The 20,009-nt window shown below is 48.7% G+C and overlaps 1 protein-coding gene across 1 annotated transcript; it reads left to right on the forward strand.

Moving 5' to 3' along the window:
- The first annotated feature begins 401 nt into the window (after positions 1-401).
- On the forward strand, positions 402-16,752 carry LOC139549166 (zinc finger protein 436-like). The gene is made up of 2 exons (XM_071359331.1): positions 402-1,123; positions 11,562-16,752. The coding sequence occupies exons 1-2, from the start codon at positions 727-729 to the stop codon at positions 12,347-12,349; spliced, it is 1,185 nt and encodes a 394-aa protein (XP_071215432.1). The 5' UTR covers positions 402-726; the 3' UTR covers positions 12,350-16,752.
- Positions 16,753-20,009: the final 3,257 nt, after the last annotated feature.

Here is a 20,009-nt window from a genome sequence, read left to right on the forward strand (position 1 = left end):
GGGGGGGGGGGACAGAATCAGTCCACTACATGTGTTTAGTACTGGGGGGGGGGGGGGGAACAGAATCAGTCCACTACATGTGTTTAGTACTGGGGGGGGGGCAGAATCAGTCCACTAGGAGGGCCCTCCTCTGGGGGGGGGGGGGGCAGAGTGGAGGATCGTGTGTGTTTGTACTGGTATGTTGCATTAATCAACTCCTTATCCAATCAGAACACACAGTGTGTTTTCCTACCGTTTCCTACCGTATGTGTTTACTGGTATGTTGATTAATCAACTCATTACCATTATACTGTATGTTGTAATGTTAAAAAAAAAAAAAAAATCTTGAAAATAATTGAAAGTGATTCACTTTTTTTTTGTCTGAAAATAAAATAAACGGTCTCCCACTCCATTCAACGGATGGCGATGTGGATCATTCCTTTGGTGTCGCTGGTGTGACGCATAATCTAGTGGACGGGACGCGTCCACAACAACAACACGGCTACTGGGTCTATGCATATAACTGCCTCGGTAGCTTGCTAGCCAAAATAAAAACGAAATATTGATGCTCTTTACACATGTTTCGGTGTATATTAGCCATCGCCATTTTAAACACACTTCTGTCGTCTACCTTAGTTATCCCGTTTAAGTTCATATTTACTCTGTTGTTATTAATCAGGTAGCTTGCTTGATAAATTGGCCTACCACTCGCTAATGCTAGCTAGCTGTTAGCTATCATCCCCGACCATGAGTTCACCAAGCTACTCGTCTCCTGTTGAAGAAGAGGAGGTCTGCTGGACGGAGAAAGAGGGTCTGTGGCTGAACGTTGTCGTGAAAGAGGAGAAGGAAGAAGAGGATGTCACAGTAAAACAAAAGGTAGAGGGTGAGGCTGTTACAGTGAAAGAAGAAGAGAAAGACGTTTCAGTGAAAGAAGAGGAAGACGCGTTCAGAGTGAAAGAGGAAGAGGAGGATGTTACAGTGAAAGGAGAGGAGGAAGAGAAAGAGGAGGATGTTACAGTGAAAGAAGAGGAGGAAGAGAAAGAGGAGGATGAGGTTTTTGGAGTGAAAGAGGAGAAAGAGGGAGAGATAACGGTCACATTGGAGGAAGAAGAGGAGGAGGAGACAGGAGACCTGATTAACAGCAGTAAGTACCGTCATAAGAACAGGGGCACTTAGTCTGCCGTTGAACTGATGTGTGATTTTAAAGGGTCAGTCTTCAATTCCGACATCTGTTTTTGGACTATATATAGCCGTTGATTCTTGAAGAATAGAACTTATAAATGCCTCATGAGCTAAACTTTCTTTAAATTTTTTTTAAAATAATGTAGGCTATATCATTTAAATAATTTCAAGGCCTACAAAAGAAATACACTCAGCATTTAAACAACATTTCATTCTATTAAATCATTACAGTCTGAACTGTGTAGCCTGTAGCCTGTGACTTATTTAGAGTTAAATACAAATTAAACAAAAAAATGACTTAGTGCCTTTTTCTAGAAAAACGAGTTTGGCCAGTCTGAGGCTTCAGGCTCATGTGATGGTGCCTGGAGAATATCCTCTCGACACATGCAGAGCCACTGGGGAAGCTAAACACCCATTTGGCCCCTCTTGACAGGCTTGGCAGAATTACAGAGCGACTGGGGAAGCTAAACACCCAGTTGGCCTCTCTTGACAGGCTGGGCAGAGACGTAGAGCCACTGGGGAAGCTAAACACCCATTTGGCCCCTCTTGACAGGCTGGACAGAGACGTAGAGCCACTGGGGAAGCTAAACACCCATTTGGCCCCTCTTGACAGGTTGGACAGAGACGTAGAGCCACTGGGGAAGCTAAACACCCATTTGGCCCCTCTTGACAGGCTGGGCAGAGACGTAGAGCCACTGGGGAAGCTAAACACCCATTTGGCCCCTCTTGACAGGCTGGGCAGAATTACAGAGCCACTGGGGAAGCTAAACACCCATTTGGCCCCTCTTGACAGGTTGGACAGAGACGTAGAGCCACCGGGGAAGCTAAACACCCATTTGGCCCCTCTTGACAGGTTGGACAGAGACGTAGAGCCACCGGGGAAGCTAAACACCCATTTGGCCCCTCTTGACAGGCTGGACAGACGTAGAGCCACTGGGGAAGCTAAACACCCATTTGGACCCTCTTGACAGGCTGGGCAGAGACGTAGAGCCACTGGGGAAGCTAAACACCCATTTGGCCCCTCTTGACAGGCTGGGCAGAGACGTAGAGCCACTGGGGAAGCTAAACACCCATTTGGCCCCTCTTGACAGGCTGGGCAGAGACGTAGAGCCACTGGGGAAGCTAAACACCCATTTGGCCCCTCTTGACAGGCTGGACAGAGACGTAGAGCCACTGGGGAAGCTAAACACCCATTTGGCCCCTCTTGACAGGCTGGGCAGAGACGTAGAGCCACTGGGGAAGCTAAACACCCATCTGGCCCCTCTTGACAGGCTGGGCAGAGACGTAGAGCGACTGGGGAAGCTAAACACCCATTTGGCCCCTCTTGACAGGCTGGGCAGAGACGTAGAGCCACTGGGGAAGCTAAACACCCATTTGGCCCCTCTTGACAGGCTGGGCAGAGACGTAGAGCCACTGGGGAAGCTAAACACCCATTTGGCCCCTCTTGACAGGCTGGACAGAGACGTAGAGCCACTGGGGAAGCTAAACACCCATTTGGCCCCTCTTGACAGGCTGGGCAGAGACGTAGAGCCACTGGGGAAGCTAAACACCCATTTGGCCCCTCTTGACAGGCTGGTCAGAGACGTAGAGCCACTGGGGAAGCTAAACACCCATTTGGCCCCTCTTGACAGGCAGAGACGTAGAGCCACTGGGGAAGCTAAACACCCATTTGGCCCCTCTTGACAGGCTGGGCAGAGACGTAGAGCCACTGGGGAAGCTAAACACCCATTTGGCCCCTCTTGACAGGCAGAGACGTAGAGCCACTGGGGAAGCTAAACACCCATTTGGCCCCTCTTGACAGGCTGGACAGAGACGTAGAGCCACTGGGGAAGCTAAACACCCATTTGGCCCCTCTTGACAGGCTGGGCAGAGACGTAGAGCCACTGGGGAAGCTAAACACCCATTTGGCCCCTCTTGACAGGCTGGACAGAGACGTAGAGCCACTGGGGAAGCTAAACACCCATTTGGCCCCTCTTGACAGGCTGGGCAGAGACGTAGAGCCACTGGGGAAGCTAAACACCCATTTGGCCCCTCTTGACAGGCTGGGCAGAGACGTAGAGCGACTGGGGAAGCTAAACACCCATTTGGCCCCTCTTGACAGGCTGGGCAGAGACGTAGAGCCACTGGGGAAGCTAAACACCCATTTGGCCCCTCTTGACAGGCTGGGCAGAGACGTAGAGCCACTGGGGAAGCTAAACACCCATTTGGCCCCTCTTGACAGGCTGGACAGAGACGTAGAGCCACTGGGGAAGCTAAACACCCATTTGGCCCCTCTTGACAGGCTGGGCAGAGACGTAGAGCCACTGGGGAAGTTAAACACCCATTTGGCCCCTCTTGACAGGCTGGGCAGAGACGTAGAGCCACTGGGGAAGCTAAACACCCATTTGGCCCATCTTGACAGGCTGGGCAGAGACGTAGAGCCACTGGGGAAGCTAAACACCCATTTGGCCCCTCTTGACAGGCTGGGTAGAGACGTAGAGCCACTGGGGAAGCTAAACACCCATTTGGCCCCTCTTGACAGGCAGAGACGTAGAGCCACTGGGGAAGCTAAACACCCATTTGGCCCCTCTTGACAGGCTGGACAGAGACGTAGAGCCACTGGGGAAGCTAAACACCCATTTGGCCCCTCTTGACAGGCTGGGCAGAGACGTAGAGCCACTGGGGAAGCTAAACACCCATTTGGCCCCTCTTGACAGGCTGGACAGAGACGTAGAGCCACTGGGGAAGCTAAACACCCATTTGGCCCCTCTTGACAGGCTGGGCAGAGACGTAGAGCCACTGGGGAAGCTAAACACCCATTTGGCCCCTCTTGACAGGCTGGGCAGAGACGTAGAGCGACTGGGGAAGCTAAACACCCATTTGGCCCCTCTTGACAGGCTGGGCAGAGACGTAGAGCCACTGGGGAAGCTAAACACCCATTTGGCCCCTCTTGACAGGCTGGGCAGAGACGTAGAGCCACTGGGGAAGCTAAACACCCATTTGGCCCCTCTTGACAGGCTGGACAGAGACGTAGAGCCACTGGGGAAGCTAAACACCCATTTGGCCCCTCTTGACAGGCTGGGCAGAGACGTAGAGCCACTGGGGAAGTTAAACACCCATTTGGCCCCTCTTGACAGGCTGGGCAGAGACGTAGAGCCACTGGGGAAGCTAAACACCCATTTGGCCCCTCTTGACAGGCTGGGCAGAGACGTAGAGCCACTGGGGAAGCTAAACACCCATTTGGCCCCTCTTGACAGGCAGAGACGTAGAGCCACTGGGGAAGCTAAACACCCATTTGGCCCCTCTTGACAGGCTGGGCAGAGACGTATAGCCACTGGGGAAGCTAAACACCCATTTGGCCCCTCTTGACAGGCTGGACAGAGACGTAGAGCCACTGGGGAAGCTAAACACCCATTTGGCCCCTCTTGACAGGCTGGACAGAGACGTAGAGCCACTGGGGAAGCTAAACACCCATTTGGCCCCTCTTGACAGGCTGGACAGAGACGTAGAGCCACTGGGGAAGCTAAACACCCATTTGGCCCCTCTTGACAGGCTGGACAGAGACGTAGAGCCACTGGGGAAGCTAAACACCCATTTGGCCCCTCTTGACAGGCTGGGCAGAGACGTAGAGCCACTGGGGAAGCTAAACACCCATTTGGCCCCTCTTGACAGGCTGGGCAGAGACGTAGAGCCACTGGGGAAGCTAAACACCCATTTGGCCCCTCTTGACAGGCAGAGACGTAGAGCCACTGGGGAAGCTAAACACCCATTTGGCCCCTCTTGACAGGCTGGGCAGAGACGTATAGCCACTGGGGAAGCTAAACACCCATTTGGCCCCTCTTGACAGGCTGGACAGAGACGTAGAGCCACTGGGGAAGCTAAACACCCATTTGGCCCCTCTTGACAGGCTGGACAGAGACGTAGAGCCACTGGGGAAGCTAAACACCCATTTGGCCCCTCTTGACAGGCTGGACAGAGACGTAGAGCCACTGGGGAAGCTAAACACCCATTTGGCCCCTCTTGACAGGCTGGGCAGAGACGTAGAGCCACTGGGGAAGCTAAACACCCATCTGGCCCCTCTTGACAGGCTGGGCAGAGACGTAGAGCGACTGGGGAAGCTAAACACCCATTTGGCCCCTCTTGACAGGCTGGGCAGAGACGTAGAGCCACTGGGGAAGCTAAACACCCATTTGGCCCCTCTTGACAGGCTGGGCAGAGACGTAGAGCCACTGGGGAAGCTAAACACCCATTTGGCCCCTCTTGACAGGCTGGACAGAGACGTAGAGCCACTGGGGAAGCTAAACACCCATTTGGCCCCTCTTGACAGGCTGGGCAGAGACGTAGAGCCACTGGGGAAGCTAAACACCCATTTGGCCCCTCTTGACAGGCTGGGCAGAGACGTAGAGCCACTGGGGAAGCTAAACACCCATTTGGCCCCTCTTGACAGGCAGAGACGTAGAGCCACTGGGGAAGCTAAACACCCATTTGGCCCCTCTTGACAGGCTGGGCAGAGACGTAGAGCGACTGGGGAAGCTAAACACCCATTTGGCCCCTCTTGACAGGCTGGGCAGAGACGTAGAGCCACTGGGGAAGCTAAACACCCAATTGGCCCCTCTTGACAGGCTGGGCAGAGACGTAGAGCCACTGGGGAAGCTAAACACCCATTTGGCCCCTCTTGACAGGCTGGACAGAGACGTAGAGCCACTGGGGAAGCTAAACACCCATTTGGCCCCTCTTGACAGGCTGGGCAGAGACGTAGAGCCACTGGGGAAGCTAAACACCCAATTGGCCCCTCTTGACAGGCTGGGCAGAGACGTAGAGCCACTGGGGAAGCTAAACACCCATTTGGCCCCTCTTGACAGGCTGGACAGAGACGTAGAGCCACTGGGGAAGCTAAACACCCATTTGGCCCCTCTTGACAGGCTGGGCAGAGACGTAGAGCCACTGGGGAAGCTAAACACCCATTTGGCCCCTCTTGACAGGCTGGGCAGAGACGTAGAGCCACTGGGGAAGCTAAACACCCATTTGGCCCCTCTTGACAGGCTGGGCAGAGACGTAGAGCCACTGGGGAAGCTAAACACCCATTTGGCCCCTCTTGACAGGCAGAGACGTAGAGCCACTGGGGAAGCTAAACACCCATTTGGCCCCTCTTGACAGGCTGGACAGAGACGTAGAGCCACTGGGGAAGCTAAACACCCATTTGGCCCCTCTTGACAGGCTGGGCAGAGACGTAGAGCCACTGGGGAAGCTAAACACCCATTTGGCCCCTCTTGACAGGCTGGACAGAGACGTAGAGCCACTGGGGAAGCTAAACACCCATTTGGCCCCTCTTGACAGGCTGGGCAGAGACGTAGAGCCACTGGGGAAGCTAAACACCCATTTGGCCCCTCTTGACAGGCTGGGCAGAGACGTAGAGCGACTGGGGAAGCTAAACACCCATTTGGCCCCTCTTGACAGGCTGGGCAGAGACGTAGAGCCACTGGGGAAGCTAAACACCCATTTGGCCCCTCTTGACAGGCTGGGCAGAGACGTAGAGCCACTGGGGAAGCTAAACACCCATTTGGCCCCTCTTGACAGGCTGGGCAGAGACGTAGAGCCACTGGGGAAGCTAAACACCCATTTGGCCCCTCTTGACAGGCTGGACAGAGACGTAGAGCCACTGGGGAAGCTAAACACCCATTTGGCCCCTCTTGACAGGCTGGGCAGAGACGTAGAGCCACTGGGGAAGTTAAACACCCATTTGGCCCCTCTTGACAGGCTGGGCAGAGACGTAGAGCCACTGGGGAAGCTAAACACCCATTTGGCCCCTCTTGACAGGCTGGGCAGAGACGTAGAGCCACTGGGGAAGCTAAACACCCATTTGGCACCTCTTGACAGGCAGAGACGTAGAGCCACTGGGGAAGCTAAACACCCATTTGGCCCCTCTTGACAGGCTGGGCAGAGACGTATAGCCACTGGGGAAGCTAAACACCCATTTGGCCCCTCTTGACAGGCTGGACAGAGACGTAGAGCCACTGGGGAAGCTAAACACCCATTTGGCCCCTCTTGACAGGCTGGACAGAGACGTAGAGCCACTGGGGAAGCTAAACACCCATTTGGCCCCTCTTGACAGGCTGGACAGAGACGTAGAGCCACTGGGGAAGCTAAACACCCATTTGGCCCCTCTTGACAGGCTGGACAGAGACGTAGAGCCACTGGGGAAGCTAAACACCCATTTGGCCCCTCTTGACAGGCTGGGCAGAGACGTAGAGCCACTGGGGAAGCTAAACACCCATTTGGCCCCTCTTGACAGGCTGGGCAGAGACGTAGAGCCACTGGGGAAGCTAAACACCCATTTGGCCCCTCTTGACAGGCAGAGACGTAGAGCCACTGGGGAAGCTAAACACCCATTTGGCCCCTCTTGACAGGCTGGGCAGAGACGTATAGCCACTGGGGAAACTAAACACCCATTTGGCCCCTCTTGACAGGCTGGACAGAGACGTAGAGCCACTGGGGAAGCTAAACACCCATTTGGCCCCTCTTGACAGGCTGGACAGAGACGTAGAGCCACTGGGGAAGCTAAACACCCATTTGGCCCCTCTTGACAGGCTGGACAGAGACGTAGAGCCACTGGGGAAGCTAAACACCCATTTGGCCCCTCTTGACAGGCTGGACAGAGACGTAGAGCCACTGGGGAAGCTAAACACCCATTTGGCCCCTCTTGACAGGCTGGGCAGAGACGTAGAGCCACTGGGGAAGCTAAACACCCATTTGGCCCCTCTTGACAGGCTGGGCAGAGACGTAGAGCCACTGGGGAAGCTAAACACCCATTTGGCCCCTCTTGACAGGCAGAGACGTAGAGCCACTGGGGAAGCTAAACACCCATTTGGCCCCTCTTGACAGGCTGGGCAGAGACGTATAGCCACTGGGGAAGCTAAACACCCATTTGGCCCCTCTTGACAGGCTGGACAGAGACGTAGAGCCACTGGGGAAGCTAAACACCCATTTGGCCCCTCTTGACAGGCTGGACAGAGACGTAGAGCCACTGGGGAAGCTAAACACCCATTTGGCCCCTCTTGACAGGCTGGGCAGAGACGTAGAGCCACTGGGGAAGCTAAACACCCATTTGGCCCCTCTTGACAGGCTGGGCAGATTCTATAGATAAACCGAAAGGTTTTTAGGCAAAATAGCCGAATCAAAACGGAAAGCGCTCCTTGAACGTGGGAATATGCCCAAAAATCAATTATGTCCTATAGTATAGATAATTAAACAAAAAATTACCTAAATGTTTAAGAGATCAGATTTTTGTTGTTGTTTATAAATACTTCTGGGTAGTTTGGGTGAGACCCAGGTGGTATACCCTCCAGCCTTCTGGGTAGTTTGGGTGAGACCCAGGTGGTAAACCCTCCAGCCTTCTGGGTAGTTTGGGTGAGACCCAGGTGGTAGACCCTCCAGCCTTCTGGGTAGCTTGGGTTGAGACCCAGGTGTATACCCTCCAGCCTTCTGGGTAGTTTGGGTGAGACCCAGGTGGTATACCCTCCAGCCTTCTGGGTAGTTTGGGTGAGACCCAGGTGGTATACCCTCCAGCCTTCTGGGTAGTTTGGGTGAGACCCAGGTGGTATACCCTCCAGCCTTCTGGGTAGTTTGGGTGAGACCCAGGTGGTAAACCCTCCAGCCTTCTGGGTAGTTTGGGTGAGACCCAGGTGGTATACCCTCCAGCCTTCTGGGTAGTTTGGGTGAGACCCAGGTGGTATACCCTCCAGCCTTCTGGGTAGTTTGGGTGAGACCCAGGTGGTATACGCTCCAGCCTTCTGGGTAGTTTGGGTGAGACCCAGGTGGTATGCCTTCTGGCTAGTTTGGGTGAGACCCAGGTGGTATACCCTCCAGCCTTCTGGGTAGTTTGGGTGAGACCCAGGTGTATACCCTCCAGCCTTCTGGGTAGTTTGGTTGAGACCCAGGTGGTATACCCTCCAGCCTTCTGGGTAGTTTGGGTGAGACCCAGGTGGTATACCCTCCAGCCTTCTGGGTAGTTTGGGTGAGACCCAGGTGGTAAACCCTCCAGCCTTCTGGGTAGTTTGGGTGAGACCCAGATGTATACCCTCCAGCCTTCTGGGTAGTTTGTGTGAGACCCAGGTGGTATACGCTCCAGCCTTCTGGGTAGTTTGGGTGAGACCCAGGTGGTATATGCTCCAGCCTTCTGGGTAGTTTGGGTGAGACCCAGGTTGTATACCCTCCAGCCTTCTGGCTAGTTTGGGTGAGACCCAGGTGTATACCCTCCAGCCTTCTGGGTAGTTTGGGTGAGACCCAGGTGGTATACCCTCCAGCCTTCTGGGTAGTTTGGGTGAGACCCAGGTGGTATACCCTCCAGCCTTCTGGGTAGTTTGGGTGAGACCCAGGTGGTATACCCTCCAGCCTTCTGGCTAGTTTGGGTGAGACCCAGGTGTATACTCGTTGTAATTTGACCCAGAAGCCAACAATAGCCGTCTCCAGGCAACAATAGACGTATAAAAGAACTGCCTTGACTTCCTCATAGTTCTACAACAAAGGCTTTGTGACAGACCTGCCTTGACTTCCTCATAGTTCTACAACAAAGGCTCTGTGACAGACCTGCCTTGACTTCCTCATAGTTCTACAACAAAGGCTCTGTGACAGACCTGCCTTGACTTCCTCATAGTTCTTCAACAGTCTGTGACAGACCTCTAAATTGAGCTCAGGTGCATCCTGTTTCCATTGATCATCCTTGAGATGTTTCTACAACTTAATTTGAGTCCACCTGTGGTAAATTCAATTGATTGAACATGATTTGGAAAGGCACACACCTGTCTATTTAAGGTCCCACAGTTGACAGTGCATGTCAGAGCAGAAAACAAAGCCATGAGGTCAAAGGAATTGTCCGTAGAGCTCTAAGACAGGATTGTGTTGAGGCACAGATCTGAGGAAGGGTAGCCAAAAACATTCTGCAGCATTGAAGGTCCCCAAGAACACAGTGGCCTCCATCATTCTTAAAAGTAAGAAGTTTACAACCACCAAGACTCTTCCTAGAGCTGGACCCCTGGCCAAACTGAGCAATCTGTGGAGAAGGGCCTTGGTCAGGGAGGTGGCCAAGAACCCGATGGTCACTCTGACAGAGCTCCACAGTTCCTCTGTGGAGATGGGAGAACCTTCCAGAAGGACAACCATCTCTGCAGCACTCCACCAATCAGTCCTTTATGGTAGAGTGGCCAGACAGAAGCCACTCCTCAGTAAAAGGCACATGACAGCCCACTTGGAGTTTGCCAAAAGGCACCTAAATGACTCTGACCATGAGAAACAAGATTCTCTGTTCTGATGAAACCAAGATTGAACATTTTGGCCAGAATGCTAAGCTTCACATCTGGAGGAAACACCATCCCTACGGTGAAGCATAGCATAACACCCACCCGTAGCACGCGCTCCAGCAGGTATATCTCTGGTCACCCTCAAAGCCAATTCCTCCTTCGGCCGCCTTTCCTTCCAGTTCTCTGCTGCCAATGACTGGAACGAACTGCAAAAAATCTCTGAAGCTGGAGACTCATATCTCCCTCACTAGCTTTAAGCATCAGCTGTCAGAGCAGCTCACAGATCACTGTACCTGTACATAGCCCATCTGTAAATAGGCCATCCAACTACCTCATCCCCATACTGTTATTTATTTGATTTATTTTTCTCCTTTTCACCCCAGTATCTCTACTTGCACACTCATCTTCTGCACATCTATCATTCCAGTGTTTAATGGCTATATTGTAATTGTTGCCTTACCTCTCTTATCCTACCTCATTTACCACACACTGCATATCGACTTTTTCTATTGTGTTTTTGACTGTACGTTTGTTTATCCCATGTGTAACTCTGTGTTGTTGTTTGTGTCGAACTGCTTTGCTTTATCTTGGCCAGGTCGCAGTTGTAAATGAGAACTTGTTCTCAACTGGCCTACCTGGTTAAATAAAGGTGAAATAAATAAATAAATAAAAATAGACATTACTACTATGTGAAATGATGAAATATGACTATTGTTCTTCACCTTACTGTCTTATTAGTTCAGTTTATTAGTTATTAGAATGCTAGCAGAATGCTAGCAGATACCCCATAGACTTCCAGTCATTGTGCTAACGCATTAGCTCGCTAAACTACCGCTAACGTACTTCAATACTGGACACAGAGAGACCAAAATGGTATCCGTGAGTTTATCTGACTGGGGAAGTAGGTAAAAGGGTTCTCCTTGTCCAAAATACCCAAAGACAATCCATTCAATGCTTGTTTCAACACATCACAGAATACACACTGGAGAAAAACCGTACCACTGCTCTGACTGTGGAATGAGACAATCCATTCAATGTTAGAAGAAAATTGTCAACAAAAAAAAAGTTTGTAAAATAATTTAAATATTCACTACATTGACTTGTGTGACTTTGTCGTTCAAACAGGAGAGAGACGTGACTATCGTGGATCCTCTGGGGAGCCTCAACAACATCATGATGCTGAAGAGGCTGAGAAGAGTCTCTCCACATCAGAACACATCAAGAAGAAACACCAGCAGAGATTCATCTATTCAACTGAACTTAAAAGTCATCAGAGAATCAATACAGGAGAAAAACCTCATAGCTGTGATCAATGTGGGAAGAGTTTTGCTAAGGCAGGAGGCCTGGCTACACACCACAGAATACACACTGGAGAAAAACCGTACCACTGCTCTGACTGTGGAATGAGCTTTGCTACCTCAAGCCAGCTGATAAGACATCAGAAAACACACACAGGAGAAAAGCCTTATTGCTGTGATCAGTGTGGGAAGAGATTCAGTCAATCAGCTAACCTGACTGTACACAAGAGAATACACACGGGTGAGAAACCGTACCACTGCTCCAACTGCGCCAAGAGCTTTTCTACCTCAAGTGGATTGATAACACACAAGCGAACACACACAGGAGAGAAGCCTTACCACTGCTCTGACTGTGGAAAGAGCTGTACCACCTCAAGTGCACTGATAACACACCAGCGAACACACACAGGAGAGAAGCATTACCACTGCTCTGATTGCGGGAAAAGTTTTGCTACTTTAAGCAACTTGACACAACACCAGCGAACACACACAGTAGGACAGCCTCATAGCTGTGATCAATGTGGGAAGAGATACTCCCATCTAATGTCTCTGATTAAACATCAGAAAATACATGAAGATCCAGACCTGGGTAGTAGAACACAGAGTGTGGAATGATCTGCAACACCAGACCTGGGTGGTAGGACACAGAGTGTTGAATGACCAACACCAGACCTGGGTAGTAGAACACAGAGTGTAGAATGATCTGCAACACCAGACCTGGGTAGTAGAACACAGAGTGTTGAATGATCTCCAACACCAGACCTGGGTAGTAGAACACAGAGTGTAGAATGATCTGCAACACCAGACCTGGGTAGTAGAACACAGAGTGTGGAATGACCAGACCTGGGTAGTAAAACACAGAGTGTTGAATGACCAGACCTGGGTAGTAGAACACAGAGTGTGGAATGACCAACACCAGACCTGGGTAGTAGAACATAGAGTGTGGAATGACCAACACCAGACCTGGGTAGTAGAACACAGAGTGTTGAATGACCAGACCTGGGTAGTAAAACACAGAGTGTGGAATGACCAGACCTGGGTAGTAAAACACAGAGTGTTGAATGACCAGACCTGGGTAGTAGAACACAGAGTGTGGAATGACCAACACCAGACCTGGGTAGTAGAACATAGAGTGTGGAATGACCAACACCAGACCTGGGTAGTAGAACACAGAGTGTTGAATGACCAACACCAGACCTGGGTAGTAGAACACAGAGTGTGGAATGACCAACACCAGACCTGGGTAGTAGAACACAGAGTGGGGAATGACCAACACCAGACCTGGGTAGTAGAACACAGAGTGTAGAATGACCAGACCTGGGTAGTAGAACACAGAGTGTGGAATGACCAACACCAGACCTGGGTAGTAGAACACAGAGTGTAGAATGACCAGACCTGGGTAGTAGAACACAGAGTGTGGAATGACCAACACCAGACCTGGGTAGTAGAACACAGAGTGTTGAATGATATCTTTGTGAATAACTGTTGATGTGTTCAACTTGATTCACCCTTCAGTATTTCTTCAATCATACTCTTGACATCTCTAATGTCAAATGATCAGATTTCCTAGTTTGTAAATGATCAAACGTTTATAGAGACATTTTATAGAATAAACATCAGGAACATATGACAACATCTGTGAAATGTGAACTCTTCTAGGTTGCCCCAGCAACAATTCCCATAACATGATGCTGCCACCACTAGATCTGAAAAATACAGAGGGTTTTACTCAGTGTTGTACTGTATTGGATTTTGACCCAAACTGTAGTTTTTAATTTAGGCCAAAATGTTAATTAACCTTTATTTAACTAGGAAAGTCAGTTAAGAACATATTCTAAATTTAAAACGAAAGGCCAAACCCGGACGATGCTGGGCCAATTGTGTGCCGCCCTATGGGACTCCCAATCACAGCCGGCTGTGATACAGCCTGGATTCAAACCAGGGTGTCTGTAATGACGCCTCATGGAACATTGAACCAACCAACTAACGGAACATTGAACCGACTAACGGAACATTGAACCGACTAACGGAACATTGAACTGACTAACGGAACATTGAACCGACTAACGGAACATTGAACCGACTAACGGAACATTGAACCGACTAACAGAACATTGAACCGACTAACGGAACATTGAACCAACCAACTAACGGAACATTGAACCGACTAACAGAACATTGAACCGACTAACGGAACATTGAACCTACTAACGGAACATTGAACCGACTAACAGAACATTGAACCGACTAACGGAACATTGAACCGACTTACGGAACATTGAACCAACCAACTAACGGAACATTGAACCGACTAACAGAACATTGAACCGACTAACGGAACATTGAACCGACTAACAGAACATTGAACCGACTAACGGAACATTGAACCGGCTAACGGAACATTGAACCGGCTAACGGAACATTGAACCGGCTAACGGAACATTGAACCGGCTAACGGAACATTGAACCGGCTAACGGAACATTGAACCGACTAACGGAACATTGAACCGGCTAACGGAACATTGAACCGGCTAACGGAACATTGAACCGGCTAACGGAACATTGAACCGGCTAACGGAACATTGAACCGACTAACGGAACATTGAACCGACTAACTAACGAAACATTGAACCGACTAACGGAACATTGAACCGACTAACGGAACGTTGAACCGACTAACGGAACGTTGAACCGACTAACTAACGGAACGTTGAACCGACTAACAGAACATTGAACCGGCTAACGGAACGTTGAACCGACTAACGGAACGTTGAACCGACTAACTAACGGAACGTTGAACCGACTAACAGAACATTGAACCGGCTAACGGAACGTTGAACCGGCTAACGGAACGTTGAACCGGCTAACGGAACATTGAACCGACTAACGGAACGTTGAACCGGCTAACGGAACGTTGAACCGACTAACGGAACGTTGAACCGACTAACGGAACGTTGAACCGACTAACGGATCGTTGAACCGACTAACGGAACGTTGAACCGACTAACGAAACGTTGAACCGACTAACGGAACGTTGAACCGACTAACGGATCGTTGAACCGACTAACGGAACGTTGAACCGACTAACGGAACGTTGAACCGACTAACTAACGGAACGTTGAACCGACTAACGGAACGTTGAACCGACTAACGGAACGTTGAACCGACTAACTAACGGAACGTTGAACCGACTAACTAACGGAACGTTGAACCGACTAACGGAACATTGAACCGACTAACGGAACATTGAACCGACTAACGTAAACATTGAACCGACTAACGGAACGTTGAACCGGCTAACGGAACATTGAACCGACTAACGGAACGTTGAACCGACTAACGGAACGTTGAACCGACTAACGGAACGTTGAACCGACTAACGGAACGTTGAACCGACTAACGGAACGTTGAACCGACTAACGGAACGTTGAACCGACTAACTAACGGAACGTTGAACCGACTAACGGAACATTGAACCGACTAACGGAACATTGAACCGAATAACTAACGGAACATTGAACCAACCAACTAACGGAACAATGAACCGACTAACGGAACATTGAACCAGGTAACAGAACATTGAGTCAGCTAACAGAACATTGAGTCAGGTAACAGAACGTTGAGTCAGCTAACAGAACGTTGAACCAGCTAACAGAACATTGAGTCAGGTAACAGAACATTGAGTCAGCTAACAGAACGTTGAGTCAGCTAACAGAACGTTGAACCAGCTAACAGAACGTTGAGTCAGCTAACAGAACATTGAGTCAGGTAACAGAACATTGAGTCAGGTAACAGAACGTTGAGTCAGCTAACAGAACGTTGAACCAGCTAACAGAACATTGAGTCAGGTAACAGAACATTGAACCAGGTAACAGAACATTGAGTCAGCTAACAGAACATTGAGTCAGCTAACAGAACATTGAAACGGCTAACGGAACATTGAACCAGGTAACAGAACATTGAGTCAGCTAACAGAACATTGAGTCAGCTAACAGAACATTGAAACGGCTAACGGAACATTGAACCAGGTAACAGAACATAGAACCGGTTAACGGAACATTGAACCAGGTAACAGAACATTGAGTCAGCTAACGGAACATTGAACCGGTTAACGGAACATTGAACCGGCTAACGGAACATTGAACCGGTTAAAGGAACATTGAACCGGCTAACAGAACATTGAGTCAGGTAACAGAACATTGGACCAGGTAACGGAACATTGAACCGGTTAACGGAACATTGAACCAGGTAACAGAACATTGAGTCAGGTAACAGAACATTGAGTCAGCTAACAGAACATTGAACCGGTTAACGGAACATTGAACCAGGTAACAGAACATTGAGTCAGCTAACAGAACATTGAACCGGTTAACGGAACATTGAACCGGTTAACGGAACATTGAACCAGGTAACAGAACATTGAGTCAGCTGACAGAACATTGAACCGGTTAACAGAACATTGAGTCAGGTAACAGAACGTTGAACCAGGTAACAGAACATTGAGTCAGGTAACAGAACATTGAGTCAGGTTACAGAACATTGAACCAGGTAACAGAACATTGAGTCAGGTAACAGAACATTGAACCAGGTCTACATATCCCTTAACATGTACAGTGTTTCAAATGTCATATTGTTGATAAATATGTAGTTATCTTATAGTTTAGTTTAATCTGTATTTGTTTTATACAAATCACACCATGTAACCTGAGGGTGATCATTTTTATTTTATTCAATTGAGTATTGTAACAAATAAAAAAAATAAAAAGCAAATGTGTTTGAGAATGAGAAGAGAGAGGTGGTAGGAGAGAAATAGACAGATGGAGAGGGAGGAAGGGGAGACAGAGGGAGAGAGCGAGAGAGGGGGGTAATCTAGAGCCATTATCATTATGCTTAATTCTATGTCAAAAATATGTTTATTTTTCTGCATATCTCACCATACCTCTTGATCGGTCTGTATCCTCCTGACTGGTGGCTCTTTTAGTTAAAGAAAATAAATATGCATCGCTGCTAAAATCTGGGTAAAAGATTGAAATGTGTGAGTCTTATTCAGTACATTTAGTTATTGTTTGCTTTTCTAAAAAAGTCGACCAACCTTACCAGCAGGCATGTCAGCCAAGACAGTTAGACAAGCTAGCTACTCTATCTTGATAGCCTGAAATGGCATCGTGGGTAGAGAGTTATAATGTTGGGAGATGGGGACCTCTCTGGGCTAAAGACTTCATCAAATCACTAGGTGGCTAGTAGTAACAACAACACAGACAACAACAAATGGCATCGTGGGTAGAGAGTTATAATGTTGGGAGATGGGAACCTCTCTGGGCTAAAGACTTCATCAAATCACTAGGTGGCTAGTAGTAACAACAACACAGACAACAACAAATGGCATCGTGGGTAGAGAGTTATAATGTTGGGAGATGGGAACCTCTCTGGGCTAAAGACTTCATCAAATCACTAGGTGGCTAGTAGTAACAACAACACAGACAACAACAAATGGCATCGTGGGTAGAGAGTTATAATGTTGGGAGATGGGAACCTCTCTGGGCTAAAGACTTCATCACATCACTAGGTGGCTAGTAGTAACAACAACACAGACAACAACAAATGGCATCGTGGGTAGAGAGTTATAATGTTGGGAGATGGGAACCTCTCTGGACTAAAGACTTCATCACATCACTAGGTGGCTAGTAGTAACAACACAGACAACAACAAATGGCATCGTGGGTAGAGAGTTATAATGTTGGGAGATGGGAACCTCTCTGGGCTAAAGACTTCATCAAATCACTAGGTGGCTAGTAGTAACAACAACACAGACAACAACAAATGGCATCGTCCGTAGAGAGTTATAATGTTGGGAGATGGGAACCTCTCTGGGCTAAAGACTTCATCAAATCACTAGGTGGCTAGTAGTAACAACAACACAGAGAACAACAAATGGCATCGTGGGTAGAGAGTTATAATGTTGGGAGATGGGAACCTCTCTGGGCTAAAGACTTCATCAAATCACTAGGTGGCTAGTAGTAACAACAACACAGACAACAACAAATGGCATCGTGGGTAGAGAGTTATAATGTTGGGAGATGGGAACCTCTCTGGGCTAAAGACTTCATCAAATCACCAGGTGGCTAGTAGTAACAACAACACAGACAACAACAAATGGCATCGTCGGTAGAGAGTTATAATGTTGGGAGATGGGAACCTCTCTGGGCTAAAGACTTCATCAAATCACTAGGTGGCTAGTAGTAACAACAACACAGACAACAACAAATGGCATCGTGGGTAGAAAGTTATAATGTTGGGAGATGGGAACCTCTCTGGGCTAAAGACTTCATCAAATCACTAGGTGGCTAGTAGTAACAACAACACAGACAACAACAAATGGCATCGTGGGTAGAGAGTTATAATGTTGGGAGATGGGAATCTCTCTGGGCTAAAGACTTCATCAAATCACTAGGTGGCTAGTAGTAACAACACAGACAACAACAAATGGCATCGTGGGTAGAGAGTTATAATGTTGGGAGATGGGAATCTCTCTGGGCTAAAGACTTCATCACATCACTAGGTGGCTAGTAGTAACAACAACACAGACAACAACAAATGGCATCGTGGGTAGAGAGTTATAATGTTGGGAGATGGGAATCTCTCTGGGCTAAAGACTTCATCAAATCACTAGGTGGCTAGTAGTAACAACAACACAGACAACAACAAATGGCATCGTGGGTAGAGAGTTATAATGTTGGGAGATGGGAACCTCTCTGGGCTAAAGACTTCATCAAATCACTAGGTGGCTAGTAGTAACAACAACACAGACAACAACAAATGGCATCGTGGGTAGAGAGTTATAATGTTGGGAGATGGGAACCTCTCTGGGCTAAAGACTTCATCAAATCACCAGGTGGCTAGTAGTAACAACAACACAGACAACAACAAATGGCATCGTCTGTAGAGAGTTATAATGTTGGGAGATGGGAACCTCTCTGGACTAAAGACTTCATCAAATCACTAGGTGGCTAGTAGTAACAACAACACAGACAACAACAAATGGCATCGTGGGTAGAGAGTTATAATGTTGGGAGATGGGAACCTCTCTGGACTAAAGACTTCATCAAATCACTAGGTGGCTAGTAGTAACAACAACACAGACAACAACAAATGGCATCGTGGGTAGAGAGTTATAATGTTGGGAGATGGGAACCTCTCTGGGCTAAAGACTTCATCAAATCACTAGGTGGCTAGTAGTAACAACAACACAGACAACAACAAATGGCATCGTGGGTAGAGAGTTATAATGTTGGGAGATGGGGACCTCTCTGGGCTAAAGACTTCATCAAATCACTAGGTGGCTAGTAGTAACAACAACACAGACAACAACAAATGGCATCGTGGGTAGAGAGTTATAATGTTGGGAGATGGGGGACCTCTCTGGGCTAAAGACTTCATCAAATCACTAGGTGGCTAGTAGTAACAACAACACAGACAACAACAAATGGCATCGTGGGTAGAGAGTTATAATGTTGGGAGATGGGAACCTCTCTGGGCTAAAGACTTCATCAAATCACTAGGTGGCTAGTAGTAACAACAACACAGACAACAACAAATGGCATCGCCGGTAGAGAGTTATAATGTTGGGAGATGGGAACCTCTCTGGGCTAAAGACTTCATCACATCACTAGGTGGCTAGTAGTAACAACAACACAGACAACAACAAATGGCATCGTGGGTAGAGAGTTATAATGTTGGGAGATGGGAACCTCTCTGGACTAAAGACTTCATCAAATCACTAGGTGGCTAGTAGTAACAACACAGACAACAACAAATGGCATCGTGGGTAGAGAGTTATAATGTTGGGAGATGGGAACCTCTCTGGGCTAAAGACTTCATCAAATCACTAGGTGGCTAGTAGTAACAACAACACAGACAACAACAAACAGTTCTTTATTTGTTTTAGTATGCCGTACAACAGCATAAAGTAAATCATCATACTATATATATACACGGTGTCAGTCAGTTCCAGTGGCCATTTTTAAATATATTTTTTTACAATGTGCAGGGCAGCTCCCAAAACAGAGCCGTTGCTATGGATACTCCCAGACGTAGAGACGCAGCATCGCAGGCAGAAATGATGACGTGTGGCTGAGGCAGTCAAGGCGACAGCGCATCGACCCTCCTTCTCGGGATGGCGCCCCCGCGCTCTAAATAACTGGCTGTTAAAGAGTTAAACCTAAAGAGTCGACGTCCGTGCCCCCTGAGTAAATATAATTAGCATAATATAAATCAG

This window comes from Salvelinus alpinus, chromosome 2 (assembly GCF_045679555.1).
Source record: "Salvelinus alpinus chromosome 2, SLU_Salpinus.1, whole genome shotgun sequence".
Taxonomy (NCBI): domain Eukaryota; kingdom Metazoa; phylum Chordata; class Actinopteri; order Salmoniformes; family Salmonidae; genus Salvelinus; species Salvelinus alpinus.

Excerpts from the sequence above, each read along its gene's own strand:
- LOC139549166 (XM_071359331.1), top strand. The coding sequence starts at position 727 with ATGAGTTCACCAAGCTACTCGTCTCCTGTTGAAGAAGAGGAGGTCTGC. Across the intron at positions 1,124-11,561 it reads AGGAGACCTGATTAACAGCA|GAGAGAGACGTGACTATCGT; the intron begins GTAAGTACCGTC and ends TCGTTCAAACAG.